This window comes from Rissa tridactyla, chromosome 5 (assembly GCF_028500815.1).
Source record: "Rissa tridactyla isolate bRisTri1 chromosome 5, bRisTri1.patW.cur.20221130, whole genome shotgun sequence".
NCBI lineage: Eukaryota > Metazoa > Chordata > Aves > Charadriiformes > Laridae > Rissa > Rissa tridactyla.
Genome location: NC_071470.1, coordinates 16,394,316 through 16,418,212, shown reverse-complemented (window position 1 = coordinate 16,418,212; position 23,897 = coordinate 16,394,316). Strand labels below are relative to the sequence as shown.

Here is a 23,897-nt window from a genome sequence, read left to right as displayed (position 1 = left end):
CCTAGCAACAAAAAACAACTGTTAAATCCCGGGGGTTTAAAGAACTATTTCATGGTATTAAAGCACATCTGTCTTTCATTTTATATACTCTTCTAACAGTAGCACAATTAGGTTAATAAACTAACACCTGCAACCCACCTGTAACTGTTTGTTATTCCTCTTCCTCTTTCCTACCCTCACCCTTTTTCAATAGGCTTTCACCTGCTGATTACAGAGCAACATCTGCAGTCATTCCCTAACCGGGCGCTATCAAAATTATCTAGGCTGTTTTAAACATTTGTTTAAATTCAGATCATTTTAAAAGGCTCAGGTTCAGCCAACCTAAAAAGGGAGCAGTCTATTGCGGGAAGGGACAATGGCAACAAGCAGCATAGGACAGATCCTCAGGCAGCCTTCAGAACATATTTCATTCACTTCTGTACTGTCGAGTTCCTCATCAGTATAGAGCATATTCCCTGGTTCTTATTCTGTTTAGAATGCAAAAATTTAAGGCAGAGACAACCTCTTACTGTGATGTTATAAAACCAACCCTAAATATAGGCAGGGCATCTACAGGTTCCAAGTAACTCATTATGATAAATGTATGTTAAATTGATGTTTGTACACCAATTACTACTACATAAGGATTTCTATAGGGAGCTAAAGGACTATATCCTATGCAAAAGTCATTAAGTCTACATTACTTATATAAAGTGACAATATTCCAGACATTCTTCAGTTTCAATGGCACCATGTCTGCACAAGTAATTAAACCAGCTCCTGTCCTAGCGAACTTGAAGTCTAGAGCAGTAAGTATTGCTGTCCAAGCTAAAGTTAGGGGTGGGGAAAATAGTGCATGTATGAAAAGAAGTCATTGTATCAAGTTTTGATTATTTTGAATATGCACTGGTCAGCACTCGACAGTCCCAACAGTTGGTAGGACTGAGTTCTGTATTCACCTTTTGCTTAAAGTAAATCTTTAAGAAGATTATCTTTAAGATAACCACGGCTTCTGAAAAATGCCAGCAAGACTATTCAAACTCAACCCCTGTAACTCTTTCCAAAAAGAACCGATGCTATGTGTGACTAGCAAAGTTCCTATCTTCCTCCACATTTTAAAACACAGTAATTGCAACCTACATTCCAAACTGGTCTGTACAGTCATTTAGATTTTTTAAGTCATTTCTCAGCAAGCTATTTGATTTTAGATGTACTACAAACATGCACTTTAAACCACAATTGTGAGCGCTTTGCCTGTATCGACATGTCAAGGTTCCATGCTGTTATAAAAATATAAAGCTTATCAGAACCATTCCAGCTTTACTCCCCTGAAATCAAATTTACATTTTGATTTTCCAAATGTAAATTTGGAAAAATTTACTCTCAAAGATAATTTCAAGAAGTTGCCTCTGTCATTTTTTACTTTGAGGGGAAAAAGGTTCTGGGATCCAAGACCACAACGCAGTAACCACCATGTCTAATTGTAATTATATACTTTAGTGCGAAACTACGTACCTTTTGATGGAATTTTATTTGTTATGTACTGGACAAAAGGGTTAGTCAAACATGTATACTTATCTTTTAAAAATATCTTTGGAAAGAAGTTTTGGGAGCATTAAGATATATGAGAAAGCTGAATATATTTAAAGTGAATTAAGTGATCTTTATCTGCAAAACCCTCAGTTACAGCAGCTCCTTCCAAATGAAATGCTCACATTTGGCATAGAAACTGCTGTGTGTATTACCTTGGCATGCAATTAGAAATTATGAGTCCATTAACCCCTTCCAGTTTATTCTAGAGAGTTTTATTCACTTGAACTGGTTACTTTTACCATAATAGCAGCTTTATCATTTCACAAAAGCAGATATGAATCCTCACCATACAATGAAACTTCACGTCCTGGTTTAGCTGCTGAAAGTTTACTGCATGATAGCGATATTCAGTAATGCCAAATGAATAATTAGGAAACAGGAAAAAAAGTAACTTGAAAAAAATCCAACCAAGTATAAATGCCTTCATTTTTTACAGCTTCAGCTCAACTTACTGAGCTACTTAGGACACAGTGTTCTGTTTCACACAAAATGAACTAGTCTAGCAAAAAGAGAGTCCTCTTCTGCATTTTAAACTAATCCAGCAGATTACCCAAGTGCTTTCTAAATAAATAAATAAAAATCAAGTATTTCAGTCACAGAAAGTTCATACAGGTAAGTGGGAACTAGGGAACTTTCACCTGCCCAATTTTATCATTCAAATGCAATATACTGAGTGATTACAATAAGTTTATGGTATTTCTAAGGAAAAGGTCATTTGTGTGAGTATTGAAAAAAAAAATAAAAGGAGAAGCTCTACAGCAAACAACACGAACCGCAAGAGCTTTTAAAATTCTACTTTTTATCGTCTGAAAACATTATATATACTTAAGTGCAAAAATTTGCCATCTATCTTCACATGCTTTGTGAAATAATTAAAAACCTGCAAGAAATATGTAAAAAAAAAAAATAAGTCTCCTATATTTTAAGATTTTTAACTACTGAAAAATTACAAAGCAAGTTATAACATTTTAGGTGCACCACAAAACACCTATAACATTAAAAAAAAAAAAATTAATGGGAACGCTGAACCATAAGAAAAAAAAAAGCTACCTGCAAATAAGGTACTTGTATCCATACCAGTTAAATGCCTACAATAATGGTATATGAATTACTGATGTAGTAAAGAACAAGACATTGTTTTTTTTAATGGCATAGCAACTTTGTAAACAGAAATAATCTGCATGAGTCAGTTATAAAGTTTTACTCCAAACTTTACTATGTACTACCTCTGTGTTATAATCTTAGGTCCTACCTTAAAAAAAGTGCTGTCTTATGTAGTACACACAGCACAGAAGAAACAATATTCATTTGCACTTACAGGACTAGAAACATTAAAATCTGGTTAAGTATTAAAAAATTAATTAGCTAATCTTCAGCTGGGTTCACAAGTCATGCTGGAGATGAAAAGGAAAACAGACATGGATTGAAAAGAAAAAGGCTGTTCCCTACACTATGGCTTCCACTATTCTAAATGCTTTCCTTTTCAGATATCAGTTTCTACTTCACTGTACTACCTACAGTGTCAGGACCACTAATGTCACCTTGCTCTGATGTGCACATAAACACCCAGCAAAACACACCTCTTGTGTTTCACCACATTGATGGCATAAGGAGCCAAACAAAGTATCAGTGTGAGAAAAATAAAGTCAGGACTCAGCTGGAAAATAACATAGATGAACAACATCATAGATAATGCACACATTGAAGACACACAATTAAGTTCCAAAAAGTGCAAACTGTAAAAACTCAAGGTACTTAATATATTTACAATGCATACACATTTGCCTGTGTTCCTGTAATAAAAGAAAAACAAGCCTGCATATGTGTAATTCGCTGGTAGGTCTCAGCAAGAAGCACATTCAGTTTTTTCACTGTACTGTTACAAGTATGCAAAAATTCAACTGGACCATTAAAGGGAAAGAAAACCCAATAAAAATGCTTTTTGCAGTCATGGAAGAGCATAATGCTTACAAGAACAGGTATCTCCACAGACAGAACTATCAGGCAATCGGATTAACACTGGATTAAGGATACCATCTCAGATCCCTAATTTAAAATAGATTTATGACACTTATCCAAGTTAACTTCTGCATTCAGCTACCAGAAAAAGAATTCACTTCATACTGCTTTCCAGAGGAAGAAAGGGATTAAAATGCGTTAACTATGGCATCGAAATTTAATGACAAAATTATTAATTTAATCTTAAATTATAATGTAGAGTAACAGCACATGGAGATGCCAATGCCTCTGTTCAAGAGCATCATGACTCCAGTCTGCTACATGCCTAAAGTTGTGGAGTATTTTATAAAAAGTGATATTTTATGCCATTATATTTCCCATTAATATCAATACACATTAACAACCCAAACACTGAAAATTCTATTAAAAAAACCCACAAAAATCTCCCACAAAAACTTTGTGGGAAAATGAACACGTTTCCTTTTCTAAACAGATTAAAAAATAGTTTGGGCTTTAAAACATTGAAAACAGCCTACAGAATCAGTAGCTTTCACACAGAAGCCATTTTTTAAAGAAGGAACAAGCATGAAGTACACATGAAAGATATTTTTCGAGAAAGTTTCCTCAAAAGAAATTGACAATTAAAACAACCATTTTGCAGTCCAAACATAACAAGTGAACAGCACAGTACTACAGCTAGCCAGCTGCTTGACCAGGACATCTTTTAACACACCTCCAGAACGCAGTAAAAGATGACCACATACTTGTAAAAATAAGTGCAATAACACGCCCATTTTTAAAAACTTAAAATCTAACAGCAATTGTTACAGAGATTAAAACCGTAATAAATTTATTTCATGTCCTGACACATTTGAAATACAGGCTGACAAAATAACCACTCCGTCTTCTGATAAGTTAATCCTATAAATTTTTTATTCAAAGTTACCATATTAATTTCTCAATATTGCCATTATCCTAGATTCTGCAGAGAAAAGAAAAAAGATCACCTCTTTAAGAATAAGATGAAATTTTACTTCATCCACACTTCTAGCTTCCACTTCCATATCTCAGGGCAGCAACTCCAGGTCAAAGCAGCCAGATACTATCATAGGTTTACTATGTCTATACAACACTCCTCTTGCCACTTAAGTCTCAACTGACCTTTCATAAAACATTTTAAAAGCTGGTACACAGAGAGCTATTTATCACCTTCACACATTTTCTCATGACTACAGTGATTTTCATAAGTACATACAATGTTAGTATCGCCCAGGAAGTAACAGTGACAATTTTTTATTCCCTTACGAAACGCTTCAGTGTAAGACATGCTTATTCACTAACAATCTGCTGCTCATTTGAACCAGTGTTTGGATGTGGGGACTTTTTTTTTTGGCCATTAGTTCTAGCACTTATGTGATTTTTTTTCTGTGGGTTTTGTGGGGGTTTTTTTTGTTTGTTTGTTTCCCCACACCCCCAATATTCTCTATATTAAAAGAGTCTATATTCTGCAAGCACATTCACAAACTATTATTCTTCTCCTATCTTCTAAGCTCTCAAGGGACAGTTTTCCAGTAACCTACAACCCTACTCAGTTTCTACCACTTTGTTTTTTCTAGCTTTATAAATAATTCAGCCTACCATTAGAACATGGGGGGTTTTTTTTATTTTAAAAGTTATATTTTGCAGTATTCAAGCGATGAAGGTGATTGCTACATATGCAAAATTACCTCTACATTATATATGTGAAAGATTAAGTATTCACTAAACGTGAAGTCGCAATTCCTGACAAATAACTACCTGTGATGAAACCAGATGAGGTTCAACACGTCATAATAACAGGTCATCTTCCACAAACAAAGCTCAAGGTTCCATACTTCATTAAACAGTCAAACAGTGATATTTTAACAAGTACAACAAACATTTGGATTTTTTCCCAATCCACTAAGACTGTTTTATCAACTAAAAAAGGCTCTTTTTTTTTTTTTTCCCCTTGCTACCTGCTAGAACAACTTCACTTCATCTTTGGCCATCAGTAAACTAAATATTTATTTAAGTTAAATTTGTTTCTATAATAGTAAAGTATTTCTTATAGACTACAAAGAGCTACTATTCTTGATTTTTTTGTGTTTTTGAAAGAGGAAAAGGCAACTTCACAAGCTAATAAGAAACATAAGCAACACAATAATCTCATCAATCCACTCTTACACAAACCAAAAAGTTAATTCCCCCCAACATTTTTCAAGAAAGCTGTATCCCACATAGTTGGGTAGAAGAGCTGAAAAGAATTTCGAGAAACGAATGAAACTGAAAAATAGGTTGAGGCAATTTAGCTACCAAGCGTCTACTGACTACTTGATGCCAAAAGGCTCTTTCAAACACATTGCCATGGACAGAGCCCTTGAGAATGATATTCTGACTTTTTAGCAAGTCCAACAAGCATCGTATTTTGATTTTTCAGCTGCATAACGCTAAAAACAAAAAAAGGACAAATGCCTACAAATTTCATTAGGATCTTTTCTATCTGCTATTTCTATATGCCTATTCTTGAAAAACATGTTTATCTCAAGACAATAGCTGTATCAATACCTTTAAAACACACTCAGCCTGACAGCTCCATTGAGCTGAAGAAAAAATTTATACAGATTAAACGTAAACAAAATTCAAGTGTTAAGTCTCAAGGTTATAAAGGCATTGTTTTAGTCGTAGACTATTAAGTCAACCTTGTGTGTACTTAAGACTCTTTAGATAAGAGTAACCTTGAGCTGTGGTTTTGAGGGATTTCATCAATAACCTTGACCAGTGTTCCCATGGTATCCCTATGCAGAAAAACTTGATTACACCACCTTGAATTGCATAATGAACCTAAATATGTACCGTTTATTCCCCAGGAATCTGATCGTTTATCTACTCTGGGATCAATGCTATTAAAGAGCCTTTTTAATTAGGAAAGAGTTGTTGGCAAAACTGTCAAAGGAAACAATGTTTTGAGTAAAAAGACAAACAAGATAGATAAATTGTTCAGGATACTTTGGCAAATTGAGCTCATTTGAATATGTGACAGAGTACAGCTAAATGCCAAGTCAAATATCTAGGACAAATAAAGTAAGCACAATCCATCTTCAAAACAGTGATTCTTGAAAAGAGCCTGTGAGGGACGAAGGTATAGAAAAAAGCCATCTGAGAGACACTTCTAATGGGATACTGCAGCAAACAATTATTTTTTGTTTTAAAAATACATGGTATAATTATAGGGAGGCAATGTTTATGCTCAGCAATGATCTTACCAAAAAAATGCTATACGCAGGCACTGTGGACAGTTTTCCAAATATATATCCTAAAACTCAAAGAGGAATCACAGAACTCCTGGAATTCTAACACTTACAACACATGTTTTATCAAAATAGATTTGGATTCAAGTCTGCTAATTTAACCACAGTTTCTGAGAATCCATACAAGGGATGCCCTGTGGTTAGTGGAGAACTCCACTCTAGGAGGCAAATACAGAAGACCTGATAGTTACAGCTACAGCTGAACTCAGACCAGATGTTGTAAGTACACAGCAGCAACTGACAAAAAGCCTAAGTCTTTCTCACTTCAAGCCTAAGTGATAGTAACTAGAGAGAGATGCATCACAAACTATAAGAAATACTTTTGTGACCAAGATGTGCCCACCTAGTGTTGCAACGCTCAGGAAATTCTACAGCTTGTGTTGCACACGTGATCAGAGTATAGTAACCAGTATCCAATATCAAAATACCTAAGTTTATCTGCATTATAACAAATCAATGTGAAATTACGATAGATCCAGTCCAGAAAGAGACCTTGATGTTTGAAAAGCAGATCAGAAGAGAATCAACATAACATGACGAGATTTAAGTTGGGAAGCTATCACCTCTTCACAGTAGACCATTCAAAAAGCTTCTCATTTATCAAATTAACTAAGTGAAATTTAAGATGCTTCCAATCTATGCCTTTCAGTAAGTCAGGAATCAACTTCATCCTGTTATCAGAATCCTAATAAGTGAATTCTTTCTGTCCACATTGAGTCTTAATCTTTGCTTAAGTGCCACTACCAGATCTCTTAGTTAAATTGGAGTAAGTGTTAACGTCAATCTTCAAGTAGTACTGAAATATTAAGCTAAATACTAGAAACTCTGTTAATTTTCTTCCACAGATACTCAGGTTTTGTGAATTTTGTAAAAATGTATTTTCCTCTATGCTGGTGGCATACCTTTAAGGATGCTTAATTCTTAAATAAGACTGATAGGTGAACATCAGTTTATGTAGACTCAAACAACAGTAGCTAATGCCACTGAAACTTTTCCATAACATCTCAAATTTAATATAGGAAAGTGCACAATATGAAGCAAGTAACTGGAAACAAAACTGCTTCATGATAGAATTAAGAACATGGGGGGGGGGGCGGGCGCAGCAGAAAAATCACTATAAAGCTTTTTGGTTTGAAGCTGGGAAAGAAACAGGTTTAACGATAATTCTGCAGGATGAAACTTACGCAACAGTAGACAAACACCTCCTGCTAATTTACAGTCAAATTCCTCTTCAGAGCACCAAGGTCAAGAATCAGACAAAGAGCAACGCTGAAAGCAGTACTAAGGAACAACCACCACACAAACAATGAAAACAAATTAACACACAAGACTCTTAAATCAAACTTGATAGAATTTGCCCTTATCTGTTCAACTGAACGGTACTTACAGCTTGCCTTAACATTGTGTTTTCAGTTTAACTGCACAGATTCTAAAGAAGAAACTAAAGGCAAACAAAACTCTGAGGAGCACTTAGCAGCTAATCACTGTCACGATTTTTTCAGAAGGCTACAGAAGACCTGAAAATGATCAAGAACGGCTAATTACACTCACTCCTTTACCCAAGAGCAGAAATAGCTCCAGAATTCTGAAATCTGAGAAGTATGGCATAGCATGGTATGTACAAGATATAATGCAATTTTGTTACCATTGTTTTTTCCAATTTCTAGTTCTTCATAGAAGTCTAATATACAAATACCGTTGGTTTTTTTTTTTTTTTTTTTTTAAAAAATTGTTTGTGTTGATAAGGAAGTAAATGCAGTCACCTAACATATTAGTCAGAGATTAAAGACATGGAAAGTCATGTATCAAGTAAAATGAAAATCCAGGTTTTCAAACCTATTTATGGTAACCAGCAATCACTTCACAAAGTTTGCTACTGAGCAGTTTAACTATATTAAAAATACTTCCTTTACTTAACTCCTTCCCCTAAATCTATGGAATACTCTTAAGCAGCGAAGTGTTAGCTCATGAAATTATATGCCTATTTAAATCAACCTAAGCCACTACCCAACATCAGGTCAGTTTTACCCTGCTCCTGACTTTATTTGAGGCTAAACTTCTGAAGTGCTTTTGGTTACCTGGTTTAAGGAAAACATAATTTGTCTTCCTCAACATTACGCTTTATGGTAATATTTAAGAATGTATCAGTCAAACAATCCATGCCATTTGTAACATAATCCACCCCACTACAACTGAAAATATAATGATGTATTTCTTCCATTACCTGTCTCTGAAATATAAACAACAGGATCCTGCTTTAGAACTTTACCAAGTTTTGAAGTAGCTGCTTTTTTCTCAGATGGCTTCTTGGATTTTTTCACTGACTGCACCTCCTCTTCCGAATCTGTATTTTGACCACAACATAAATGTAGATTTCCTCCACACACATACAGGCTTTAAGTAATAGATCACATAACATCACTTAACATGTGTTCACATATATTCAACTGAGTGAGAAAAAGATATCATACGCAACATCAGAGCACAGCTTCATTTTTCTCCATCAGCTAATAGCCTAGCCATCATTTATTCCAGCACATACACGATTAAATGGAAATTTGGTCAGAACTCATTCTAGAGAGTGGGTTTTGTTTACATGACAAGAAATACTTTGCTCCTATTCCAAGAACTGATATGCCTGTATAAAAAGCCTTTCCAAAAATGAATGCAACTGTCAAAGTACACCAGTTTACTTAAAAAAAAACAAAAACAAAACACCAACATAGCTTAATTAGCCTGATTAAATTTATATGGCATTATGTTATGCTGGTGTTATAATATGTATTTTTATATATAAAATATATAAAATTATATATATTATTTTATATATTTATTATTCTATTTATATATTTATTATTATTATATAAATAATATATAAAATAAGCGGTGACACTTATTCCAAAAGCTAGCAACAGGCTAAAATAGATCACTGAGGTTGTTGTACTCCGATTTTTCAGAACACTACTAGACTGCCACTCACCTCACCAACCATTCTCCATATCCCAAAAAAAGCCATCAACATGACAAACTTACATCGCTGTGGATTATGTATCCCAACATCCATATGACTAAGCACAACAAACTGAAGAGACAACTAGGCAAGGGTAACAGAGGACTACCCTTCAGAGCCTACTTTTTTCCATGATAAGCACTAATACATATTGTAATTATTAAAACAAACAAAAAAAGCGGCTATGGTCAATTGACTTTTGACTTCAGTGCACCCCCCCCCCCCCCAAAAAAAAAAAAAGCACTATTTCTCTTTTCCTCTCCTGCTGCTAATGGGCTAGAACTTGCAAAATCTCCAGACAGTATCAGCACTTTAAAAGTAGCAGCTGAGTTATCTGTTAATAGTACTTTTGTACTCCACCTTTTAATGCAGAAATATTTCTACTTCTGTCCCTCACTGCGAAACAGGAACTGCTTATAGAACAGTTTAACTGGAGGTTTGAACACATTTCTCTATGTACAATAGCATTACTCTGACAGATGTTTGTGTGATCATTTTTCTGCTACAGGTGAAGCAGTCTTCTATTGTTAAGGAGACTGCTTCTAAAAATTCAAGCTGAAGTCTTCAGTAGAAGTCAAAAAACTGTAGAAATTCCTGCAGTCTTTTCTACAGTTTCACAACTGTTCAAGATTCAGAATTGAATCAGAGGATTACATGATGTAACATCTCAGAAAGATTAAACCAGAAATTTCAAGCTTCTAAGTTAAACTAACTTAACTTGGCAGGCAAGGGTTTGGTGGTTTTTTTTGTTTGGGGGTGGGTGGGTGGGGGTGGGTGGGTGCACACACTTTTTCTTGTTTGGTTTAAGTGCTATAAAAGGGGTTTCCCATATTATAATATTCCAAAGAATATTTCTGGAATGTGATAGCAATGCTTTAAATAGTTTTCTGTGTGTTCCATACTGTAAGTTTAAAACTGCGGGATGAACGTTTAGTAGATTTTTTAATAGAGAAAGACACATACAGAAACACAAGTTAGCCTTTTAAATCAATATCCTATATTATGTTAACACAATGCACAGAAATGTGAAATTATAGTATATGATCAGCCTCCTGCACCCAGCATAGGATGTTATTTATCCTTAACAGAACAGGGAACCTAAAATTCCCTGCAATTTATATACATCTTCATAACAAAAAAAAAAAAAAAAAATCTGGAGTTTTGATAGAATTTACTATCTGAACTTTTGGGGGGGGGGGGGGCTGCTGTTTGTTCATTTGATTTTTGGGTTGTTTTTTTTTTAAACAGAGGTTACTTTGCACGGTATATTACCTGCATGGCATACACTGTGCTCTTAACAAATATATTTAGATATCCATCAATAATTACTGTGCAAAATGTTTTTAATTGCATTTACTTAAAAAAAAAAAAACACAAACAAACCACAGCTCTCTTTCAGATGTACCATTTACCAATTGGCCTTGAACACTGATGCAAAAAATACAAAGGAGCATTCAAAAACAACTGTGAACACTACCTGAATCGTAGATTATTCTTTTTTTCTTGTTTGTCCGCTTTTGTTTGTAATCATCGTCACTGGGTGAATTATTCACCTAGGGGTAACAGTCCATTAGTCCAACCAGTAAACGGTCATTCCAGCTTTACTCAGTTACACATACGAATTTATGAGTTTCAAACAAATTCTAAAGGAAATAATTTATTTCCCGATATTACATTTACAAACAATCTTGTGCTAACTCACGAGTGGGAGGGGGAAAGGTGCAGGGCAGAGGAAGAAACTGCAGTAATAACGCAAAACATGGCCCAAGCAAACCATAGATTATTATGTTGAGAATAAATATTCAAGTTTAATGCCAAAGTAAATCAAACAGATTTTCAAGCACTTCCAACTATTAATCCATGGTCCCACCAGAAACAGAAGTCACAAAGGCCAATAAGTTACTTGTATAGAATTCAGCTTTCACTTTATGTTCCATTCTGGATATAGCTTTGCTGTAACCACCACAATTCGATGCAACTTCAGAATAATATATAGCCACTTGAAAAAGCAAAAAAACATACACAACAGGTGAAGCTAGACTGATTTCCTATTCTGCATCCTAGTTGCTTGCAGCTTCTCCTCTGACTCGTTAAGCAGTGCAATTACCGTAACAGACTGCACCAACGATCACAGTAAACAAACATGTCCTATCTAACAGCAGCTAGTAGTAAACTGTCTGAAGGAATTTTACTTTTTTTTTTTAAAGCACTGACACATTTCAGACATTTAGAAAAATCTCAAGCTGCACAGCTAGGAAGTTTCCTGGGCCTACCAAACTACCAACTATGTTGTTTTGTAGTCGTGCACAGCTGTAAATGTTTCAAAAAAATATAATTCTAGATGAACATAACTGTGCATGCTTTATAATCCACATTCAATTCTAATCCAAAACCTGTTAAATCCTTTATATAATTGTAGAATTGCAAAGTAGAAATAATAGATCATCTAAGATAATTGTTATGTCTTTCAGTTCCACAGAATGGTTCTTTATTTTTACATGGAGACAATGATGCTACACAGCCAAAATATTTTTTTTAAATAACATCTTATTTATTCATTGTGACGCTTCACCTTAGGCATTCCATCCTATTAGAAATCCTTCCATTCTCTAAGTGATTTTAAAGCCCTTTTTAGCCACTCCTTTCTTTTTTCATACCACTTCAGATGATTAACATGAGAAATCCTCTGAGACTAGAGCCTAATCTAATTTTAACCTGTCATTTTACAGAATTTGGTCTTTGCAGCAAGTTTACGTAAGTCATTACATCCAAGAAAGGCAGCACTGTTTACCCCACAGGTGTTTAAAAAAAAAAAAATGGTTAAAAAACCTGGTCAGAGGACACCTACATCACAGACCTTTTCCTTACTTGAAAGTATGACATCTTTATGATATGTCTACATCTACTGTGCGTAAGCCTCAGTCTTGATGAAATTAAAAATCAAATAAGCAGAGCTACTTAAAAGAAATGTGGGCCATAGCTAAAATAACTTCAAAGACATCAGATTGTGCCTACATTAGCATATAATCATTATATAACTTCTACCTACCCTCTCCTCTGCCCTACAACACAAATGTTTTGAAAATTAGCAGTTTTATTCACCACTTAACAAGGTTTTGCTTCTAGAAGTTGATATTAAATGGTAGTTTCCTCCCACGCCTATAAAAACAACTGACATATACTCTGGTTTTTGAGTACATGAGAAGAACTATGACTTTAAAAACAGTAGAGATACAAGCAATCCTACATCAGAGAAATCAAGCACTTCACAAATAAGAACGGCAAAACAAACCTTAGTCTCCTTTCCCCTTTTCTTCCCACTTGATGGTCCTTGACCATTTGTAATTTTTTCACTCTTTTTTACAGTCTCAGATTCTTGTCGCTTTCCAGGAGGTACAACGCCAAAGAATTTCCGGATATCCTAGTAAAAGGGAAAACAGACGTATAAGTTTTTAAATACAGATAGCTCTTAGAAGTTTCACGCTACAAAACAGCAACACACTTAAACTACTTTCTCGGTAGCTCCTCTGTTACAGTATTTGTTGATCTAGAAATTTTGTTTACAATTGAGGAAACAAAGCCCAGCTAGTTAAACATAGCTGCTTAGTGCACTATCTTTCTCTTGTCTTTGAATCATAAAAAAGAGTTACTTTCTCCCTTAGTTGGGCATCTTCACCAATACACACTTCAAAACAAACTTCCACTAGTAACAAAATACAGTGACTTAAGACAGATGTATAATTAGGATTTTTTTTTCCCAATTAATCATCACAAACCTCATCATCATCAAATAATCATACTCATTAAACTTCACAAAGTATTTCTACAGATAAAATGATCAACTTGGCTATGAAGCAGTGTCCAATGTAGAAAGACAGAAAAGCACCAAGAGCTAGAAAGCAATCGAGTAGTGGGACATATCACACCCTCCACCTTCTCATAAATTTAGGATAGTAACTCTCATCTCACTCACTCAAAAAAAAAAAAAAAAAAACCCACCAAACAGTCAAAAAAGACCACAGTCAGCAAGAAACAGATTAAGATTTAAACAAAGAGAAACAACTTAATACAAAGAGCTCCAAAAGGTCTATTTTGCAATCTTATTTTATTATCTGACCACAGTACAACCATAAAAAGCTTTTTTTAATATATAAAATCATCAGCTGAAGTTTGAGTTTAAAAAACACCATTGTACCCACAAAGTAGACAAAAAAAGTCTAACTTATATTGAAAAAAACAGTATTTCAGTTTTATTAACAAGACATTGAGGAAATGCGTACCTGTTTGGTATTGCTACCTCCAGGGATAGCAGCCATTTTAAGGAAAAAAAATGCCTCGTATGGCCTAAATATATAGCAGCTAAAGACTGTGGCTCAGCCAGCTGAGAGCTATTCCCCATCATAGAGTTCACCTGGGTAGTTTCTGATTATTATAAGGGACTACAAGTAAAGTGGTAAATTCTTAAGAAATCTTCCTAGAAGTCTGACTGGCATAAAGGGGCATTTCAGGCTCCTTTTCTCTTACCACTCAGTTCCCTGGCAGTTTGCATGTAGATTATCAGGGTGCATAGGGCTTCAAATCAATTAAATATGTAATTTGAAAGCATACACAAAATATGGGACACATATAGATTTATTTAGTATATTTAGCTTAAAACAATTTTCTAGAATCAGAAGTGTTGTTTCCTGTAAAAATGTAGACTCTTTATGTTTTACCTGCGTATAATAATAAGGATTCAGCAAACAGACTAATGGTAGACTGGGAAGCATTCCTCCTCAATGAGACTTCACACGTTTCCATCTATGGAATTTATGCCTCAAGGCATAAATTCTCAACACTCTCCTATTTTACATGTACTCCTACAATATAAATGCAGTACTATATAAGCTCTGAAACGTTGACTGCCAATACCTATAGCAAACAGGCTTGAAGAAAGCATCTACTTAAAAAGTCTGGAAGTAGATTCGTGGACTCGATCACTCAGTCATTATTACTGACTTCTTTTTAAATTTAAGGTAACATAAGCAACAGAAAAATTGCTTACAAGTCTCATTAAATCTTTTATGTAATAAAATAATTTAAATACTTAGTACAACACTGCAAAATAAAGTGACTTTAAAGTTTTTTTCCATTTTTTATAGTTGTTACTTTTCAACTTAAAATAGTTGGAGAATAATTAATATTAGATCAATAGTAATGCTCTATTCATTCTAGTATTTAAACTAAAAACTGTTAACTAATAAGTGAGCTGCTCTGCAAACACCAAATGCAATAAGGTTAGATTTTTATTATGGACTTATACAGAGAAATACCGTCATATCCTGGTTTATGAATCGCAGACTTAATAAAGAAGATATATGAAATTGACCTGTCTGGCCCAGCTTCTTCCACTATTTCAATATCACAGTTCCTGAACTGCTAAGGCCCAAACTATAACATGCAAATTATTATTTTCTGCCTCACCAGTTCTCATAAGATATAAAATTAGCTCTTCATAAATACCTTTAATTCACAAAATTAATGCCATAGCTATAACCCCTGCTACGTTTAACATGCTATAAAGAGGACTTAAACTGCCACTTCAAACTTTTACAAAATAGTATCTAATCAGGGTCAACTTTACAAGCTATTTTCCCCAAAATCATTTCACAAACAACTAAAATAAATGGGTGACAGTCAACTGCTACTATCTTTTATAATGAGGTAGTATTTCATTAGATTAACAGGTCAAATGAGAATAATTTTTTTTTGGTTTTCCTTCAAAGCAGCATCTTCTAGCCATTTATTAAGAAAGCATCATCCATACAAATACTATTTTTTCTTTGAAAATACTGTGGTGATACAGCAGCTACATAGTCCAAAATTGCCTCGCTATGTTAATACAACTCATTCTATTCCCTTCACGCAAACTGCATTTCAGTCCTCAAGAAAAGGCTGCTTCTTCCTTTTCTTTTATTGTTACATGCCTGTGTTAAGGTGTTTTTCAGAAAACACTATGAATATTAAAGCACACAAGCCACCTAGAGGTTTCTGAATAAAAGTTTGTATTTGGGTAGTAAATCTTAATTTCCCATAGTGACCATGTACTTCTGCGTGACTAAACTACATAGCCCTAAGCTACAAAGGAAAACTGACATGCATGTACAATCTTCTTCAATCTTCAGTGTTATAAATCCTCCAATCTTATTCAGCGATCCTGCTCTTCAGAAGAAAAGATAACCTTGTTAGCCACTGCTGGACTGTGGATGGTGAATTCAGAATTGCCTGGGAGAAAAGCGTGTCACAGTGCAACAAAAAAATTATCTTACAGTGAAGCTTTCATCCAAGCATCATAAGATACAGAACTTTTGTGCCATTTATTAGGAGATGCTAGATAAATCCTTAATTCATTGCATAACTAATTGCAGAAATGAAGCAATTTAAGTACGTATCGGACTGATTCCCATCCTACAAGTCTGAAGACTATTTATGCAGTATTATATAAGCCTAGATCCCAGATAGGATCGCTTGCCTCCATTCTGGGTTTATCTATTTAACATACTCTAACTGACCATCCTATTGGTGTATCATGCCATGCGTATATACGAGTTCACCAGGTGGCAAAACTGGTATATGTTTAGCTTTTATCTGTGCTCGTTCAAATGAGGCAAAGCGTGTACCAGTGTAACTGGCAAGCTTCCTTCCGGGACATTCCCCCAAAAACCACAGGAGTCAACAGCCTTGGGTATCCTGGAGATCCACTCACCAGCATGGCTGTCCCAGGAGGTGCCCTTGCCCAGAAAGCTAAAATTGAAGAGGCGAGGCTATATTAGTGTGGTTCCCCACGGCGCTTCAGCGGCAGCAACAAGACGTGCAACTTTGAGCAGTTCCACCTAAGTAAGAGGTGGAATTAAGAATTTGTGGTCGCTTGTGCTAAACTGGGGGGGGGGGTAAATGACACAGCTTCTGAACAGCCTAAAAAGCTGTGTTCGGGTGCACTGCTTCCTGCTGAGCTACCTTAGTAATTGTATGATCTCAGTAATGGCTGTGCTCTAGTTCTTGCCAGTTTTGACTACTGCTTCAATTCCTCCATCTTATGCAATCATAGTAGACCACAGCAATTAATCATGTCAGGTTGCAGGTTTTCTTCTGAAGGATTTGTATCTGTCTGTTATACTGAGAAGTAACACGAATAGAAACTGAAACCTACTTGTTAGGTAGTACAAAGACTGGTTACTCAAAAAGTTTGTCAGGGTGACTTTTAAGACTTCAGTAAATACCCTGCTCAAAAAAGTCAGTTATAAGAGTCATAAAGGCTGCATACTGTTTTTTCCTGTGTTTCAAAAGCATCCTAAACCAAAGATCAACTACTCCAACACTTTGATGATAGAACCATCTCACTCTAACCATAATAAAACCCAGTGTTTTTAGAAGACTAGAGTCCAGTAAGGCAAAATAACATCATATAATTCAGTTTGCACCTCAAAATACAATATCAGATAGGAAACTGAATTTCACCAGCCTAGTTCAATGACTGCAATAGAAAGTAATGCACCTTATTTCAGGTATTCTGAAGTGTGTCCATAAGGGCCTTGGATCAAAAGAATCATATTTATTTACAGTCTGCCTATTTCAGTGCAAGTTTTGTGCAAGCATCAGCTCTGACATCCAGAAAAATTGTACTAACTAAAATCAAATTTATGGTATCACCTCAGTGAAACCAGTCATATCTGCTTGGATAACTGTATGTAATGTTTACTAATAGTGGCAACTGAAACACAGATAATATACAGTATTTTTTGAGCAGTATCACAGTTCTAAGTACACACGAGCTGATGCTACAGCTTTGGCTGTATGAGTGTGTCTCTCTCAGCTAGAGGCAGCTCAAGTAGCCCCCGCTCCCAGTCATGTGTTCCCTCAGTTGTACCAGTATAGCATTCTGCTTGGGAACCGGGTCAGGCCACTAAGCTGGGGAAAAAAATAAATCCCTTCTAAGACAAATCAGTTCACTGTGTAACTCTAAACATGCCAGTTCAGCACAGCTGAGAAGATACTGCAGAACCAATTCAAGGGGGAGCACATGTATGATATTTAATTCCAATACACTTGTGCTGTCACTGCACACACAGACCAGGCTACACGGTTACTAACATCACTGTATTTTCGCCTCCATGTCCACAGCTGCAGCAGTGATGGTTGTACAGCCTCTTCAGCACTGAAATGGGAATGGGCTGAGGCAACTCATCCTCTCCCCAAAACGATGGCTGTCATCCTTCCCTCTAGCAAACTGCCAGACATTGTGTGATGTGTGACATTCAGTAGGACACTACATTGAGGGAGAAAGCCTTTGTCCCAGGAAGATGGGAAAAGAGGAAGCAAGACTTCCAGTAAGATGCGTTTTCTGAAGAGGGGCAGGGATCAGGAGAGGCAAACTTGTCCTCATACATCAATTTAAAGTCATCAGCCATCCCCAACAAACTATGAAGACATCAGCGTTTAATAGTTTCAGGTTTCTTAGTGGTGGCAGACCTCCATCAGTACTGTGAAAGACTCAGATGGTATTGCCCATCATTGCTGAGCATCATGTGTGAGATAAAAAAGAGGCTAAACTCTATGGAGAGTCCAAAACCAAAGTGGAACCTAACTGGCTTTGAATGGCATTTGTAGCTGAGCCAATAAAACATCTGCACAGAGACACCGCCTGAGTAGAAGCAAATTTATCTGAGCAGAGGCAAAGAGGGGACACCACCTTATAATGGCTGCACCATCGAGCAGCACTTTGGAAAGTACACACACAAAACATGTATGTATTTCTATTTACAAACTTTTTACACCCTATTTAGGATTGCATGCTTCACTATTTGTAATCAAGTGTCGCACTTCCAGACTTTTTAAAGTTCTTTTTTCCCCCTACTTAAAACTGTTTTTCTGCACGTATTGCACACTGTCCAACTGGCCAGCAGAAACGCCCTCGCGGTGTGCTTTTACTGAAATTAAAGGCAGAGTTAAAACTTCGTCAGACTGCGTTCAGAGAGCGGTTAGCCCGACCACCTCCCCCCACCCCGACAAGCCCCCATCACCCGTTCTCGGCAGGGCGGCCGGAGCGGCTCAGACCTTACCCCTCGGGGCAAGGCCACAACCGGGGGCACTTCCTCGGCCGCGGGGTTTATTTCCCTGGCACACCGCGGGAGCCGGGCCTCGGCGGCCCCTCAGGGCGGGAAGCGCGGGAGGAACGCCTCTCCCCCGCCGCCTCACGGCGCTCCCGCCGCGGCCGCCCTCAGAAGACAGGCCCCCGGCCGGGCAGGGCTCGGCCCACTGCGGGCCCCAGGGGCCGGGGGTCCGCGGGACGCTTTCTCCCCTCCCTCCTTCCCTCCCCCGGGGGGGGGGAACCGCGGTGCGGCGTGCTCACCATGGCGGCGGTTTATCTCGTTTAGCGGGATGCCTCCATGCCACCCACCCCCCCGCCTTCGCGCCAACTCCGGCAGGCCGGCGCGCGGCGCTGCCGTCACAGCCGCGACGGGCGGGGCGGCGGCGGCGGCTTCGTCCCTCCTTGTCCCACAGAAATACACAACTCCCACTCCTGCGGGCGTCAAGGGCTGTCCCCGCCCTGCAGCGGGGGTTTAACCGCCATAAACCGCTCCGCTGAAGCGCGGCGGGAGGCGCGGGCAGGTCCTGGCCTGCGGGGAGAGGGAACGGGCAGGGGAGGTCGCGTCAAAATGGTGGGCGCGTGTCTGCGGCAGCTCTGAGGGGGAATAGGTGCGTCCGCGGTCACGGCTGGCAGCCTCAACTGTTCTAACAGACCACTGAACAGTGCCGGGCCTGCCATCGTTTTTATCACTTTTTAATGCACTGAGGCAAACGAAGCATCCTAAATACGTGGACAGCTCGTAGCACAGTAGTGCAGGCCCCGCGAGTCAGGTCTGAGTCAGCATAGCACATACCGACATTTCCCTGTAATAAACCTCTGTTGGTCCCTTCTTTCGTCGTCCCTGGTGGTGCAGGAGTCGTTAGACTTTGTTTATGGTGTGTTCTCCCATGCGTTAAGGTTGAGGCGAGCTCGCAGGCTACAGCTGAGGAGTCCTGAGAGGCACTGGAGAGTTACGCTCCATCTTCACCAACGAATGTTTGATTTCTAATCAATTTCTAATGACATCTTGCATGTTTTCTTCCATATTTTTTTCTTCTACTTGCTGAACACTGGGAGGGAATAAACATGGGCAAACAAAAAAAAAAAAACTGTTCCCCTCTCAATAATTACTTGTCTGGTGTTTAGATTCTGCCAACCTACTGAATCTCTAATTATTGCTAGTCTTGGAGAAGAAAAGGGGGGACAAACATAATTTGCGACATTAAAAATATTGCCATTGATTTAGAAAGCCATTCTAAAAAAAAAAAAAAAAACCAAAAACCAGGCAAGAGAGTACATGCTCAATTTGTACTTGTCTCGGTGCAATTTCTAGTGCTATCATTTTATACCTTCTGTATTTAATTCAGTTTCTTCCTCTTTTTTTTTTTTCTTCAAGAACAAGAGACTGTCTGTTTGATAGCATGGTCAAACTCCAGCAAAGATAATTACATAGAGATAAAAGTCAGATCTTTTTATCCAATCGGAGAAAACATGAAAGTTAATGGTACCTATTGCCATTCCTGTTTAGTTCTTTAAATTGCACTTCAAGTAATCGTAAGACCCTCTTTGTATAGAATTTGCTGTTGTTCTTTTATGAATGCACATGCTCAAGTGGACTCATATTTTCAACATTAGCATAGCTTGTGAATTGGTATTTCTGTATAAGAAACGCATGACAGCAAGCAAGCAAACGCAGACCCACAGCACAGGCTGTGCTTTTCGGCCTGTTTTGCAAGGTATTCCATATGCACTCAACTATAATGGCTATGCAAACAAAGCCGGTATCACTTTAGAAAAACATCTCCAGTGATATGTTTGTAGTTACGTATTGAATTCTATTATGTAATTTTTAAAGCCGTGCGTATTCCTGGTATCAGAACTAAAGAGTAGTTAAAATGGCTGATGTTTGTAAGAGCCAGACAAACTGTTTAAATAATGCTAAAAGAATTATTGCAGGTGGTTATCTCTATTTGTAGTTGATAAAGCTACCGACAATAACATCCAGCAGAGCAGTATCTGCTTGTGGGCTTGTGACATGTTCATCTTTCTTGGAAGGTAGGAGTTTAACCCTTTATGAAGAGATCGGACTGAATACCTGGAAGGACTATAATTCACTCCTGGGTGTAGTGGGGAGACAGGGGATACCTCTGTTCCTACATTCACGGCTATGAAATCACTGTAAGTGGGAAAAACCTTGCTCTGCCACGGGAAACCAAACTGAATACTCATTGTATTGTGATGCGCTTTGCAAGATAAAATGAAGGCAATATCTCTTTTGAGTCTATAATTGATCATGGGTCATGTTTTAAAGGCATATTACCCAACTAAAAGTACAGCTTTTTAAAAAGCAGCTAAAGTACACTTAATATCATTACACAGTTTACAACTAAGACATATAATTTAAAAAAAAATAGACTTGTTTTCTACCTTTATGAAAATAACAGACTGTTTGGCTTTTTATGTTAATATTTTCCAAAATACACTTAAAAATGAAATATTAACTCTTGAGCTTGTGATACTTTCCTCTATTGAACAAAATCCCATCCTACTGTTATTATTAGTGAAGGCTTTGTCTTGCTTATTGAGAGAGGAGGTTGTTCATAAGAAAAATACATTTTCTTATGTTGAGAAATAAAAAATAGATTAGTCTGTTTTCTTTTTGTTAATATTTTCTTGTTTATTTTCAGATTTTTATATATCGACATGTTCATACAATTTTGGAATTGAAGTCAACTTTTATGGCAACTTTTGAAGCAATGTTTTATTTACTGCTGTGCACGGCATATTTTGAATTATTTCAAATGTAATTGAAGTATAAAGCAGATATGTGTAACTTAACACTGACATACTTTTGAAGTCCATAAGGCATGTTTCTCACATTTTTTATGGGACAATATACTTTGATCATTTAAGAATTTATAACCAAGGAGAGATGTTCTGAGCTTCTTATGTGTCCAAAGGACCTCTGAGGTTAGGGATTGCCCTAAAGAAATACAGTATGGTCATGCTGAGATGATTAGGAAAACACAACAAAAATATGTTTCCTGAAATTGAAATTTCAGGTTAAATTCTGTATTTTTTCATAGCATTAATAGACATTAAAATACTCATTTGCTAGATGGTAGGCTCTATTTTGGAGGAATCCTGTAGGGGATATTATGCTTACTAGAGTCTCTAGTAAAGAAATCAAATTTCTCTCACACTGTAGAAACAGGAATTAGTATTTTGTTGCAGACCAAAAATTCCAAAAATTCTTTGTAAGTCTGTGGTCGAGTTTCTATGTACATTAGGCTTTCTATAGTATCCATCACAATTATGTGTCTTTAGCAAAGACTTGATCCCATCTCAAACAGGTTTTGCTGTAAAAGGTAAAGGTATAAGGTTAAGTGTTTGATTTGCATCACACTGTTGAGGGCAATTACATAAGTTGTGCTTTTTTTGAGCACCTACCACTAGTAGATCTGAACAGCTGATGTTAATGTAAACTTTACTCTTTTTTTGAACGAACTTTGTCTTTAGGTCTTTTCTCTCTCTTAATTTGCATATATAGGCAGAATGAATGTGTCTTAACTGGGATACTCAGCCTAACATTGCAGACATTCGAAACTCTACTCCTTTCCACCGAGGTCTCAACCAGATCAAACCCCAGGTTTTCAAGCTGAGCTGCTAAAACAAGGAGAATACATACTCAATGGTGGAGTGAAAAGTTGGTTTCATAATTTGAATCACTTGCGTTGGCAGAGGCAAGGATAAAAAACAAAATTTGATAGCTAAGAATTGAACTGCATAAACATTAGTCTTCCCAACTACCATGACAGTAATGGCAAGCACCCTGGAGACCTCAGTCTCTCCCAGCCTTGCTTCGTTCTGAAATCACATTAAGTGCATGGCTGGAGGCAGGAAATCATACTGACGTCCACGTACAGCATCAGGGTTGGAGCCTGTCCCAACTCTGCTGCTTGAGCTAGTGGAATAATTAATTCCTCCTCCTTCCCTCGCTTCTCAACAGTCCCTGATCACATCTCACTCATCTGTGCTAATTGTTTTCCAAATTAACAGTCACAGTGTTTCCGCAGTTCTGCTCAGCTAATCAAAACCTCCTTCGAAATTCACATCACTATACGACTCTCATCAGTTAAATTGTTTCCTCTTTAACTTTATCAAGTATCTTTATAGCCCAAATAGTTAAATATGATGAAGCAGTAAGAAACTGGGTTCAGAGTCTTGTACTGGAAAACATTTTCAAACCTTGATTATAGCATGCTCCCAGTCACATCAGTAATAATGAAAGAAATCCAGTTCATAACTTTGTCCAGATCGAGCATCTGGGAGCACAAGTGTCTGCTGCACCTTTCACATCTCATGCAGATGCAACACATTGTCTGCAATAAGATGCCCATGGTACTAACTCTGCCGTAGCTGGTGGGGAGAAGCCTGTTGTCTTTACCTTGTCAATACATAGCCCTGGTGTTACGGAGCTGTTGTGGGTGCTTTGAACTCAGACTTCCAGTAATCATGGTAACTAACTACTTTAGAAGCATAGCGGCATCCTTAATGACTCATATTTGGGTTTTGTTTCATAAAGTACGATACATACAATCAAAGCTTTTAAATGTTAAAATAGAGGGATTATGTTAATGCAGTAACTATCCCAATTACCATTTAAAAATGCTGTTCCCTAGAATAAAATGGAACATGAGCGTACATACTGCAGACCAACTTGGTACAGTCCCTGTCTACGCCTGTCTTTCCCAAACTGCCTTTGGTAGGATCTTTACTGAGAAGTATTGATCAGTTATACCAGGTACTTGAGGGAGTGCTGGATTAGTTATCTTGGGCAGATTCATTTTAGATGTGTGGCTGCCCCACCAGCAGAGATCTGCAGTGCAGAACAACATAGAATCATAAAATAGTTTGGGTT

The 23,897-nt window shown here is 37.2% G+C and overlaps 1 protein-coding gene across 4 annotated transcripts in view; it reads right to left on the bottom strand.

The window, feature by feature from the left end:
* RFC1 (replication factor C subunit 1) overlaps positions 1-19,385 on the bottom strand; it is a 41,943-nt gene extending 22,558 nt beyond the window's left edge. The window contains exons 1-4 of one of the 4 annotated variants that reach the window (XM_054203603.1): positions 19,259-19,385; positions 13,163-13,291; positions 11,348-11,423; positions 9,085-9,204 (exon numbers count right to left, since the gene is read on the bottom strand). In XM_054203603.1, coding sequence (XP_054059578.1) covers positions 9,085-9,204; positions 11,348-11,423; positions 13,163-13,291; positions 19,259-19,261 — 328 coding nt within the window. In that variant the 5' untranslated portion in view covers positions 19,262-19,385. Of the gene's footprint in view, positions 1-9,084; positions 9,205-11,347; positions 11,424-13,162; positions 13,292-16,615; positions 17,020-19,258 lie in introns of those variants that run through there. The other 3 variants (XM_054203604.1, XM_054203601.1, XM_054203605.1) reach the window with 3 other exon arrangements.
* Between the last annotated feature and the right edge of the window lie 4,512 nt (positions 19,386-23,897).